The sequence below is a fragment of the Gobio gobio genome, assembly GCF_949357685.1.
Source record: "Gobio gobio genome assembly, chromosome: 21".
Lineage (NCBI taxonomy): Eukaryota > Metazoa > Chordata > Actinopteri > Cypriniformes > Gobionidae > Gobio > Gobio gobio.
This window is the reverse complement of record NC_137117.1, coordinates 32,018,424-32,031,788: the sequence shown is the minus strand read 5'-3', so window position 1 is coordinate 32,031,788 and position 13,365 is coordinate 32,018,424. Positions and strand designations below refer to the sequence as shown.

The following is a 13,365-nucleotide window of genomic DNA, read 5'->3' as shown; positions in this document are numbered from 1 at the left end:
GTAACACGGATAACAATAAATAAATCTTATTTTATAAGATTTATTTTAATAATCTTATTTGATTATTTGTCACGCACACCCCTTTTTCTCTCACCGTCAGTCACACATACCTGCCATGTTTACTTATGTTTGTAGTTCTGAACCGAATCCTCCTCCAAAGCGCAATGGATTGTGGGAATTATTAGCCTTTATAGTGTGCATGGATCCACACTTCAAAAAACTAGCAGAAATAGTAGACCATCCATGGACTTTTGACTCCTTTCAACATACTATGCTTTGGGATACACTTATACATACTGTTTAGAATGGATAGTATGGACATTGGGATGCAGGGGCAGTGTACCTTTTAAATTGTAAAGAAGTTACGTATTCACCTTTGTTTCATGAGATAGGCCTAGCATTTTCAAGCTGACACTTTCAGGTGCATGTGCTTCAGAGTTAATCACAAACTCTGGATTAAACCTGAGTTGACAGAGAAGGTTTATACCGTTTAAACATTTTAAAAGATAATTGCAAATTTGTATCTCACAATGGTGTTTACATCTCACAATTCTGACTTCTTTGCGTATGAACTCCCAATTGCATGTTATAAAGTCAGAATTGCGTGATATAAACTCGCAATTGTAAGAAAAAAAGTCAGAATTGTGAGATAAAGGGTCGCAATTACCTTTTTGTTTATTTTTTTATTCTGTGGAAACAAGCTTCCATACATACGTAGCTCATTTCAAAATGTTTGTTTCGATTCCTTCATGCAATGCAAGGGATTTTATTTTCACCCGTTTTATCATTCGGTAGCTTCATTACTAATTTCTTTTTTATCGCAGATTGAGCCTCTTTCTGGTCCAGTGGAGGGCGGCACAGTGGTGACGGTGTCTGGCTCTAATCTGGGTCAGAGAGCTGAAGACATCCAGCAGTCTGTCACTATAGCAGGAGTCCCCTGCACCGTCATCCCAGACAGATACGAGGTGTCCTCCAGGTAAAGCAAACCGCATTGTGTCATACTAAATGAACAGAGTTCTCCTGATCTTGAGCGAGGGCATGCTGTAATACTAGCATTCTTTAATGACATTTATTAATGGCTCCGGGCATTTCAGTTCCACAGTGTGGTGATGAGTATTGACCCACTGCACTGAATAATGGGAGGTCTCTTTTGTGTCTGTTAGCATTGTTTGTGAGACCACAGCGAGCGCAGGGGAACAGAGCGGGCATGTCTCGGTGCAGGTTAAAGGCGGAGGAATCGGGCAGTCTGCCCAGCGCTTCCGTTACCAGGTAACCATTAATCCATCATGCCACAAGAGGGATAAAGGTGGTTTAGCAAGAAGGAATGATATGCAAGGAATTCATTCAGTGTTTATTTAAGGCAGGGAGGTATTTGACTGCAAAACACTGCAAGTGTGAAAGTTTCTGTCTTGTCCTCCTTAAAGACACAATATGTAAGATATTTGGATTAAAATATCCAAAAACCACTTGAACAATGTTATACATGTTGTTGACTTGTGTTCTTACATTATCCCAAATGTTTCAAAGAATGTGTAAATCCAGAGAAATAGGCATTTTAAAACAGGGCGTCGCCTATCAATGACACCATACCTGCGTTACCCTCGATTTCCGGTTTTATTTTGTAGAAACCATGGAAACACCAAAGACGCTTTAATATATTATGTTTTATTAGACAGGTTATCAACTGTTTGGATACATTTATATACAGAAAACGTATCATTGTTCTATAGCTCAACAGAGTTTGTCTTATTGTTTAAATCTGGTTTTCTTGATATACCGCGAGTACCATGTTTTACCATGCCTAATATCCATCTAGCTTATATGTTCATGTTTATTTTTGCGTAGTGGGTTAAAGATGGAAATTTCGATTTACACTTTAAACAAGGGGGGAAAAAAACATTTTGCTGGTGGAAGTGAGAGACAAAAATATCTGAAAACAATTCTTGCACAATTATACAGGTTTTTTTATTTTTATTTTTATTTTTTACAAAATTGCTACATGTAATAAATTTTTAATTCAAGGGGGAATAAATTAAGGAAAAGGAATAAGGAAATATAGTGAGATATATGCTTCAAACCTGAAACTATTCAAAAGAGTTAAATAGAGCTGCATGATTAATCCGTAAAAGATCGGAATCTCAATTCAAACCTTCACGCGATCTTATTCCGAAATGACTCATTATTTCTGTTACTATAATTCAAATGATCACAGATGTACTGGGATAAAAGTTTATAGTTCAGATATAAACCTTGATGTCTACGATAGCGATCAAAATAGAATAAGTCACCTTTTGAAAGTATTGATTACATCGTTACACCAGTAGGTAGCAAGTGACTGTTAAAAAATGTATTTGTCATTGAATCGTTCATTCAAGAGATTCATTCAAAAACACTGATTCATCTGATACAGTAATGAAACAAGTGATGTCTTTGAGTCATTGAATCAGTGCAGGAATTACCATTTTGTCTGAACCTCTAGTAAATTAAATGTTATTTTGTTTAAACAAAAAAAAATAGTGACTCTCAATATATCCAGAGTCGTGCAGCTCTTCTAAATATGTCTTATTTGAAGGATGTTTAGATATTTTTACTGGAAAGACCAAAATATAATATATTATTGAGGTGCTTTAATAGGATGAGATCATTGTTATGGCACTGGTCCGCATGTATAAGGCAGTGTTTTCTGACGCGTGTGCGTGTTCTGTTTTTCTAAACTCAAGGACCCAGTGTTATTGGGAGTGTCTCCTCTGAAAGGCCCAATGTCAGGCGGCACATCACTCACAATCACGGGACGGAACCTTCTGACGGGCCGTTCCAGTGAGATCAGCATCCTGATTGGTGGAGTCCCATGTCACATGTAAGTGACTGTGTAGAGCATCGTCCTCTACGGCAGTCCAGTCAGACAGAAGTCATCAGTAAATCTCATTATGATATCATCTCGAGTACACACACACACACACACACACACACACGTTATCTACAACTGATATCATGTCAGCTGATTATGTCTTATCTAATTAAACATCCTCCTGTTAAAGATGATGCTTGATGTGGTCCGGTGGTAGATTCAAACAATGAGTAATGTCCTAAATATATCAATTCATAAATCTAATATTCTCCCTAAATTTCACAGGATTTTGTGTGTGTGTGTGTGTGTGTGTGTGTGTGTGTGTGTGATTTTATTACTGTTCATACTTGGTAACAATACATTAGATTGATCAGAGTTTTAATACAGTCTGTGTCTTAACAGTTCTCCCGAGCAGTACAACAATGAACATGTTGAATGCGTGACTGGAGGGAGTAACAGAACTGGAGAGAGTGGCGTTATAGTGCGGTTTGGTAGAGCTCAGCGCCATCTAAAGGAAGTGCTGTATCATTACACCCCAGATCCCAATGTGACCCATGCTGCTCCCTCCAAAAGCTTCCTCAGGTAAGGAACATGATATTTTTACAACCCTTTTTTTTTATAAAGAACCTTTTGTGCAATTGTTAGTTAGTTAGTTAGTTAGTTAGTTAGTTAGTTAGTTAGTTAGTTAGTTAGTTAGTTAGTTAGTTAGTTAGTTAGTTAGTTAGTTAGTTAGTTAGTTAGTTAGTTAGTTAGTTAGTTAGTTAGTTAGTTAGTTAGTAGTTAGTTAGTTAGTCCCATAGAGAAAGTATATTTGCAGCATGCTCACACAGACATTTAAAATGTCACATATATATTGGCATATATAAACATAATTTAAAACAAATAAATCTAATTTAGCATAAGATAACCAGACCAGCTGGCCATCAATCAACTCTAGAAGGTGAATTTGAAAATATGATTGCTTGGGGAATAAAAGATAGTTTGGACCTGTTTTTCATGCATCTGGGAACACAATACCTTCGGCCAGATGGCAGTAGTTCAAAAGCATAATGTAAGGGATGCCCCTTATCATGCACAATAATGTTGGCTTTATTCAGCGCTCTCTCTTTGTATATGCTCTCTATACTTGTTAATGGGATTCCCAACAGTTTGCTCCTCATTGTCACTACCTTCCGTTATGATTTCTTCTGAGCCTCTGAAACATTACCGGACCTGCAGCTCACACAGAATGTCATTAATGCTTTCAATAAAAGCCCCATAAAGCAACAAAAGCAATCTGCTATGGACATAATTTTAATAAATACAACCTCTGTTGTAACTTCTTACCTACATCATAAGTCCACTCATTCCATTTAAGCTTATGGTCCAAAACTATGCCAAGGTATTTATAGTGTGTTTAAGGTTCTTCATGGATTCATAAATGCTAATAAATGTTATTTTTAAGAGTGTATGACATGAGAGCTGGAGTCTATTTTAATTTAATAAAATCATCTCAAAAGCTTGTGATATATTTACAATTTTAGAGTACATGTGCTTTTTTAATTCTAATTTCTTTATTATATATATATAATAATTATTTATTTATTTATTTATTTTATGTTTATAAAGTTAAGAATAAGAAATTAAGACTTGATAAGTAGGACATATTTATATAATTTACGTAAATGTAAGCTGTCATATGTGATCATATATTTATCTGTCAAATGTCAGAAAATTCTATAAATTATCTTTTTGGACTGGGGTGTTCTCAAAATTAAAGTATGTTTTAACTTATGTAACTTTGTGCAATCCTTTTTATTTCAAAAGCTCAAGAAAAATATAATATCTCATATTAAAAACCCTTAATTTATAGTTATTTTAGACATGCACACCCATTAATAAATTCATGTTATTTTTCCCTTGATTCCGTGATCAGTGATTTGGAAATAAAAACATTTGTTTTATTATTATTATTATTAGCCATCAGCATACATAATGCCCAACTCATTAATCATCTGTGTTTGTGTAAGTGGGGGCCGTAACATTCGAGTGTCTGGCCAGCATCTGGACGTGGTTCAGGAGCCACGTATCCGTGTGACCCTGACCCCTCTGGAGCCACACTCTCAGAAGAAGAAGAAGAAGAGGAGGAGTGCGGATCACAGTCTTCTCAGAAGAGATCGGCGGATCGTCCCAGAGCTAAACTGTCCTGAAGACAGTCTCTGTGTCGTCAAACAGGTAGAGTTCACACAAGTGAGTCTGCGCTTGTGCCTTCTATCATCAAACTGGCCAGTATTCCCATGTCAGTTATTAAAATACAGTTTCCACCATGTTCATGTCCTGTTCTTGATCAGGTGGAGGAGCGGTGCACAGTGAACAGCTCAACTCTGATTCTGTGTCCCACTCCGGAGGTGGGGCCCGAGGCCCTGCATGCTGCCGTCAGTGTGCATTTCCTCCTGGATAACCTCCACTTTGAGTTTGAGGCGGTCAGCGGCAGCCCCTTCAGTTATGAGCCGAATCCTGACCTTCACACCCTCAATCAACTCGACCCCAGCAAGCCCTTCCGCCACAAACCTGGCAGCATCATCTCTGTGGAGGTCAGTCTCTTCTCATCTGTATTAATGCATAGCAGATTGTTATTTAGAAAACTCTAACTAGTATTCAAAGCCATATTATATTATAGTTCTGAACTATATTATATTATATTATATTAATTGTATTAAATTCTATGAAATTATCACCATAATTACAAATTATTACCATGTGCTATGAAAAAAAAGACATTGTATTAAAAACTAAAAGTATTATATTATATTAAAACCACAATACTTACCTTGATTTCTTTCTTTAGTTACAAAAAAGTACATTTAATATAAATGAAAAAAATATTTCAATTAATTATTTCCATGTACTATGAAAAAACTGTTTTTATAACTCAAAACTTTTATTATATTTATTGTAATATATTATTAATTATATTATTACAGTAAAACCTTAATACTTACATTTATTTCATTGTGCTATGAAAACATACTGTGACTCTTGAATGGAGTCACTTCTTACATGTGTATTAATGCACAGCAGATTGTTATTTTGCTATTTTTACACACTTGAATGGACCATGGAGTGCACAGAAATGGTAATGGCTTTGTCTGAATTTGGATTCTAGGGAGATAATCTGGACCTGGCTATGTCTAAGGAGGAGGTGGTTGCTCTGATTGGTGATGGTGAATGTGCTGTGAAGACTCTAACCAGAAACCACCTGTACTGTGAGCCCCCGACACAGCAGCCATCAGTGGCAGCGTCCAAGAAACGAGAGGCCACAGACACACTTCCAGAGTTCACTGTACGCCAGCTTATATCTGAACCGTTTAGGGATTTGTGGTGTTTTCTAGTACAATACAATATTAAAAGTTGTTTGTGTTTGTGTAGGTGAGGATGGGGAATCTGAACTTTTCTCTGGGACGGGTGCAGTATGATTCTCAGGGCCCGGCTGCCTTCCCTCTAGAGGCTCAGGTGGGAGTCGGGGTGGGAGCCTCCATTGTGGCTCTTATTGTGCTAGTCATCGTACTCATATACAGGTATCATGTACCACTTACTAATGCTAGACACACTGTAGTGGCCAAAAATTATGTCAGGCCCACGAGAATTGACATCTTCACCCTTTATTCAAAAATGATTTAAAAAAAAAAGTTTTAAATATTTTGTTAGCATATTGTGTGGTTGTGCTTGGAGTCATTGTTTTATTTGTGATAACGCAATGAAATTGTGCTGACAATTTTTGTCCAGGCTGTCATACAAAGAAATAACCAATGAAATATTATAATGTGTTTTGTGTTGTTGAATGCTTTTTTTTTTTTTTTTTTCATAATAAAATAAAATCCGTAGCTGTAGGTTGCCTTTTTTGCCAAAAGAAATTTGTCAGATAAATACCGTAACCAAGTTTTATTGTTTTATTCTTCCCTCATATTTAAAACAATGGTTTTATATAACTTGTAGGGTCATTAAAAACAAATATCCCCTCCTAACATGACTTTTGGCCTGTACTGTGCAGTGGGGTCAAAAAGTGAAAGCTAGCATTATATTAATTATATTATATTATATTATATTAATTATATTAATGAAAACCTATATATATATATGTATGATTAATTGTAATTAATAATCAACTAAATAATATAATATTATTAACAAATATAATTGCAATATAATTAATTAATTGTTTTATATATAAGTATATATTTTATATAATTATGTTCTAGCTGCATGAACTTCGCACATTTGTTTAAATTAGAATGATCTCGTTATTCAGTATGATTGTATGTTTTTTATATATATTTAGATTTGTATTTAATATATTACCTTTATTTAACCTGGAGAATAAACTCACTGAGATTAAAATCTCTTTTGCTGGAGTGTCCTGGCCAAGATAGGCAGCTGAGTTTGCATATACAATTATACATCAAAGTTACATATAAACATAAACTAACCTTTTAAAAACAATTACACACTATTAATTTACTCTCAAAGTTATGTAGTAAAATATTAAAATAACTACAAGTCACCAATTCTTTTAGCTTCATCTCAGTCTGGAGAAAATTCCAATCTGAGGTGGCGGCATATTTGAAGGAAGTTTTACCAAGCTCAGTTCTGACAAAGGGCACACATATTATAATTCGATTCAGAACGTAATGAATAATTGCCATGTAGTTTCCGTTTATTAAAACAAAGATAAGTTGGCAGATAACCCAATATGGCTTTATAGATCAGCAAATACCAGGGCATTTTTCCTCGGATATTCAACGATGGCCAAGCAACACTTTTGTATAAATCACAGTGGTGTGTTGAAAATGTACAATCAGTGATAAATCTCAGAGCACCATGGTACAAAGCATCTAGAGAGGCAAGAAGATGAGAGGAAGCATGCTGGTAAACTACATCCCCATAATCAATAACACTAATTTCTTCCTCACATTGAATGAGAAGCATGACTTGTTTCTAAAATAAAATCCTAATATTATTATTATTATTATTTTTTATGTCAGATAGTTAATATGTGAACTAAAACAATGCGTTATCGATAATAATACCAAGGTACTTATACTCCATCACTGATGTTATTAACCGTTATTATTTTGCATGATATCAAAAACAGATTGTTGCTTACAGGGAGCTGAACAGTAAATAATAGTGTCATCCGCATAAAAATGAAAATATAAATATAAATTTGTATTTAATATGTATCTGTGTGTGTTTTAACAGGAGGAAAAGCAAGCAAGCACTAAGAGACTACAAAAAAGTCCAGATCCAACTGGAGAATTTGGAGACGAGTGTCCGAGACCGCTGTAAAAAGGAATTCACAGGTCAGACGCTCCCACACAAACATCAGCCAGACTTTGCCTACATGCTTGAAATCCCTTATAATAATAAACTGTGTGTATTATGTGCAGATCTGATGACTGAGATGATGGATGTGTCCAGTGATCTCATGGGCTCTGGGATTCCATTCCTGGATTATCGTAAATACTCTGAGAGGATTTTCTTCCCGGGTCACCGCGATTCTCCACTGAGACGGGATCTTGACGTACCCGCCTGTCGTCGGGCCACGGTGGAGCAGGGCCTGGTTCAGCTCTCTAACCTGCTCAACAGCAAACTGTTCCTCACCAAGGTGGGCTTTCCTTAAACATGAGAGAGATTTTCAAACAACCAAACCAGATTGTGTGTGACCCCATCTCATATACATACGTCCTACAGTTCATTCACACTCTGGAAGCCCAGCGAACCTTCTCTCCAAGGGACAGGGCGTATGTGGCCTCCCTCCTAACGGTGGCACTGCACGGCAAGCTGGAGTATTTCACAGACATCCTAAAAACTCTTCTTAGTCACCTGGTGGAGCAGTACACCACTAAAAACCCCAAACTCATGCTGCGCAGGTCAGTAGTGATGAGTACATTATCACTCAATCCCTATTACTTTACATTGTAATCACTGAATCCCTGTTAAATCACACAAACAGGATGCAGATCTTTTAAATTGACCTTTGATTCTCAGTGTAAATCTCTCATCTGTTATAGGACTGAGTCTGTGGTGGAGAAGCTGTTGACTAACTGGATGTCCATTTGCCTTTACACCTTCCTCAGGGTGAGTGATGCTTGGTTTGCTTTGGGTTTTGCTAGAAGTGAGAGAACATAAAATAGAGGGAGACGTGCCAGTGATTGTAATTAAATATGTAACTAGTCCATAGTACCAAAAAGTACTAGTCCCAAGTGTTTTTTGCTAGTTTCAGTCCAACACGGTTATCATTTATTTGTATGTCCAGCGCCACGTTGTTTAAATAGCAAATGCACTCGCGCCCATTTGTTCACAGATGGGCGTGCTGGTCTGAAAACGAGGTGTGTTCAGGTGCATTGTTCTCGTGTTGTTATTTTGAGGCAACTGAAAACAATTGCACCATTGACCAACAAAAACCTGGTCTAAAGTCAATGACGCAGTATTTTTTGTGCGCTATTTAAAAGGCCTATACTATTAATATTTGCCTATACACGGGTGCACAACACGCGTACACTCTGCTTATTAAACACACAGCGATGCGCAGCAGCACACAAACATTTTTAAATATTAAAATTAAAAGGATTCCTCTCTGGGGAAGCTTTCAGTATTTACACTCGGAAATTCCACCATGTAAATAGCAATACGCTAACCTGACAAGCCAGACCCACATCAATATGTTGGGTCTGGGAACACACCATTGGCAGGGCTCAATCCGAGGGGTGGGATAAACGGTTGTCTATCAAATTCCCTCTGCACGCAATAGGATAGCGCTACAACCAACCAGAGCAACGAAGAAGGTGAAGCGGAGCTAGTTGATAGATTTCACCTATCTCTCTTAGAACTTTCGCCGTATCCGGTTGGCAAAACTCCAAACACATCTTCCTTTCTTAAGAATGACTTCAGTGCCGTTCTTTTCTCAAAGAAAAGCTTAACTCCAAGTCTTCCAGAGTCACGGCCAAAGCCGATTTGAAAGACCGCTGATCGTCAGCTTCTTTGTTTACAAGTAGCACCCAGAACCTCCGCAACTCTGCCGTCATTATGTTAAGCCCGCCCACCGACTCTATACACGATGTGATTGGCCTGACCAGAGTTTGGTTTTTCCAGCTTGCAAGCCAATGGAGAGTTGCTAGACGACCCTGGCTGCAAATTAGATTTGCTGCCGCTAGGGTGCGTCTAGATTTCTAGGCTAGCAATACGCCATGGCGCAACTGGCTTTTAATGCCTTTTAGTATGAGCTCCATATTCTCACTACTGTACAAGCCATTAAAGCCTGATATGACATGCAAACACATGCAAACCTTTTATTTATCTATTTATTTTTTAGATTTTGTCTTAAAGCCGCACTAGGTAACTTTTGCTCCCGGGCTCCCCCTACAGTTGTGAAACAGTATTGTCCTCTACTACTGTCGTAAACGGTCACTCTACATCAGGGGATGCATCGCACGTGCATTTGTTGACATGACAACTATGATAGCCCTGAACTCTGCAGGAGTTCACATGCAGGTGTTCTGCTTGCGTCGCGTGTGAAATGTCTTCATCCCAGGTACAGTGGCATATGTTTCAGCATGTCATATGAATACAATTTCATGGGTTTTATTTTTTTCAAACGCCAAATGATCGCGATGCTCACGTTTACAAGCCAGCGTCATTATAGTAGCCTAGTCTATTGGTTCCCGTTTTACAGAATCTATATGATACTTCAATTCAATGTTTGAGTGGTAGGTAATAACCATATATCGTCAATATTATAATATCAAGCTACCATAGATGAATCTGCAAATTCGAAAAATCGATTTGCATTAAAGCTTGAGGAAAGACAAATAAACCAATATCACAGACATGTTAGGTATCCTAAAATATGATTTTGTATGTATTACGTATTTACTTGCAAGAATGTAGCCCCTCCTCCTCCAGCTCACGTCAATGAGCAAACGCTGGCCCAATGTTGATCCTCGTCCTGCCTTTAATCCGATCACTTTCTCGTTTTCTCTTTTTGCTTTCCTCAGACAAAACCTTTGCTTTCTTATTTTTCTGTGCTGCTTCGGCCATGACTATAACATTCGGCAAACAAATGATTTGCGAGCGATTTTTTCACGCACGTCCGAATTTAAGGAAGTGGGGATGGTGGTGGAAGTGACGTATATGCCGTAAAGCAGTCTAATTTTGTAGTTCTTTTTGTTCTCGGGTTACTACCCGAAACCCGAAGTTTAAAAGTACGATTAAAAACGATACAGACCCCGTCAGGCTATGGCAGACGTGTCATTCAACCTATTGTAAGTCGATGTATCATCACAAGAGTTTTGAAAATATATTATGAAGGTTGAAAAGTTACCTAGTGCTGCTTTAAGGTTCAATAAACTATTTATTTTCAAAGAATGTGATTTTTCTGACTATTATTTCATATGTCAGGCTTTACAGGGTTAAACAAGATAAAATAACTAAAAATGAATATTCCATGTTTGACATCCATGTATTGATGCATGTTCCATGTTTCTTTGTCCTATGGCAGGATACAGCAGGTGAGTCGTTCTACATGCTGTTCAGAGCCATAAAGCACCAGGTGGATAAAGGCCCAGTGGACGCAGTTTCAGGCAAAGCCAAATACACACTCAACGACAACCGACTTCTGCGGGAAGACGTGGAGTACCGCACTCTGGTGAGACACTGAGTTTGAGATAGAAATCAACTTTATATGAAAGTCATGCATTATCTTGACTTTTATGAAAAAGGTTAATATTTTACAGTTTCTTTATTCATGTTTTTGCTCAATGGTATACATCAGGGGTGTCCAACATCGGTCCTGGAGAGCCACAGTCCTGCAGAGTTTAGCTCCAACCCTGATAAAACTCCCCTGCCTCTAGCTTTCTAGTAACCCTTAAGACATTGGTTAACTTGTCCAGGTGTGTTTGAGTAGGGTTGGAGAAAAACTCTGCTGGACTGTGGCTCTCCAGGACTGATGTTGGACACCAATGGGATACATTCATAAATTATGTATGTGACCGAAACAACTGCTTTTTAACCTCTTTCTGCATTGTTCCGTAGAATCTAAATGTTCTGGTGACCAGTGGAGGTGCCGGTGAGTCTCAGACGGTCCCCGCCAAAGTGCTGGATTGTGACACCATCACACAAGTGAAGGAGAAGATTCTGGAGCAGACCTGTAAGGGAATGTCATACACCCAAAGACCCACCGCAGACTCTGTGCATCTGGGTAAGAGCGCGTTGAGCTGATATAATGTTTAAAAACCAAGCTAATCATTTAAAGTTGTTACTATATATGTATTACTTAAAATAATAAAAAGAAGTAATACAATTAAATTAAATCATTTATATTAAAATATTTCTATAACATTTAAATAAAATAATCCTGTGTTTTATAGAGTGGAGGGCGGGAATGGCTGGTCATCTGATCTTGTCGGATCAGGACTTGACGTCGGTGGTTCAGGGGTCCTGGAAACGCCTCAACACTTTACAACACTACAAGGTCTCTCAAATTGTTCCTCGATTTAATGACTTAATGTTGTGGAGTGAAATTTCACATGCTGATTTTTTTTTGTGAGCGCGTTGTTGATTTTGTAAGTGTTTCCTGCAGGTCCCAGATGGTGCCACAGTAACACTAGTGTCACGACAATCCAAGCAAATCCACCACGACAGCCAAGACTACATACCAGGAGAGAGTGAGTTTCCTTGTTTTTCAGCACAACGTGTTGTGTTTAGTTTAGTTTTTTTTCTCGACTTCCGAACAACGTCACAACTTGCCACGTTAAAGCTAGGGTGTGCAGTTTCATAGAGGATAGCAAATAGCAAGCCAGAGCAGAGTCGGACATATTCAATAAATGTTGACAGGCAGGTAGGGCATCCTATCATTACATTCGGACCGAATGCAGTGATTGGACGATCATTTTCACGAGACTTTCACAGAAGATATATGTACATATTTTTATAATTTAGACCATATTTATTGCTATTAGGATGTGGAGAGCCTTTCAACTAGTACAGTGGTCACCAACCTTTTCAAGCCAAAGATCCCTGACCTCAGCCTTGAAGAAAGGCAAGATCTACTTATAGATTTTTCATGGCCGATTCAGAGGTTTTTTTTATTTATTTCGAGAACATCGTTTTTTTTTCTTTTTCTTTGCTTAAGCAAATTATTTTGTTGTTTATTTGCTCTATAACAGCCCAAACTAGCCTTAAAAAAATGTGCCATTTGAAATGTGAGGCAACCACTGCATTTTAATCACTACCCAAACAAAGGTACACACATGTAGCATGAGCAGTGTTTTTTTATTTAAATTAGATTGCATAATTTCAAGACTTTATTCAGCTTTAGCTTTGTGAAATTGATACATAAGACACACCTGCACAAAACAAAAACAGATGGACTGAATAAAAATGCTAATTCACTTTTTGACAGTAGATGGTGCTTATGGAAAAGAAGCGTTTCTTTGGGTACCGCTGTATGCCATCAAAACTATTCTGGAGACAGTTTCGTT

At 37.6% G+C, this 13,365-nt stretch overlaps 1 protein-coding gene across 3 annotated transcripts in view; it reads left to right on the top strand.

Moving 5' to 3' along the window:
- plxnb1a (plexin b1a) overlaps nt 1-13,365 on the top strand; it is a 96,012-nt gene that overhangs the window by 74,458 nt on the left and 8,189 nt on the right. For 2 of the 3 annotated variants that reach the window (XR_013815501.1, XM_079803568.1), the window contains exons 16-31: nt 825-976; nt 1,164-1,269; nt 2,721-2,857; nt 3,251-3,430; nt 4,858-5,077; nt 5,179-5,421; nt 5,994-6,170; nt 6,257-6,405; nt 8,087-8,187; nt 8,275-8,492; nt 8,579-8,757; nt 8,899-8,965; nt 11,385-11,531; nt 11,918-12,083; nt 12,253-12,356; nt 12,465-12,549. Coding sequence is in view for 2 of the 3 variants with exons in the window: in XM_079803568.1 (XP_079659694.1) it covers nt 825-976; nt 1,164-1,269; nt 2,721-2,857; nt 3,251-3,430; nt 4,858-5,077; nt 5,179-5,421; nt 5,994-6,170; nt 6,257-6,405; nt 8,087-8,187; nt 8,275-8,492; nt 8,579-8,757; nt 8,899-8,965; nt 11,385-11,531; nt 11,918-12,083; nt 12,253-12,356; nt 12,465-12,549 (2,431 nt within the window). In the remaining variant the exon portion in view is untranslated. The remainder of the gene's footprint in view (nt 1-824; nt 977-1,163; nt 1,270-2,720; nt 2,858-3,250; nt 3,431-4,857; nt 5,078-5,178; nt 5,422-5,993; nt 6,171-6,256; nt 6,406-8,086; nt 8,188-8,274; nt 8,493-8,578; nt 8,758-8,898; nt 8,966-11,384; nt 11,532-11,917; nt 12,084-12,252; nt 12,357-12,464; nt 12,550-13,365) is intronic. The other variant, XM_079803569.1, reaches the window with a different exon arrangement.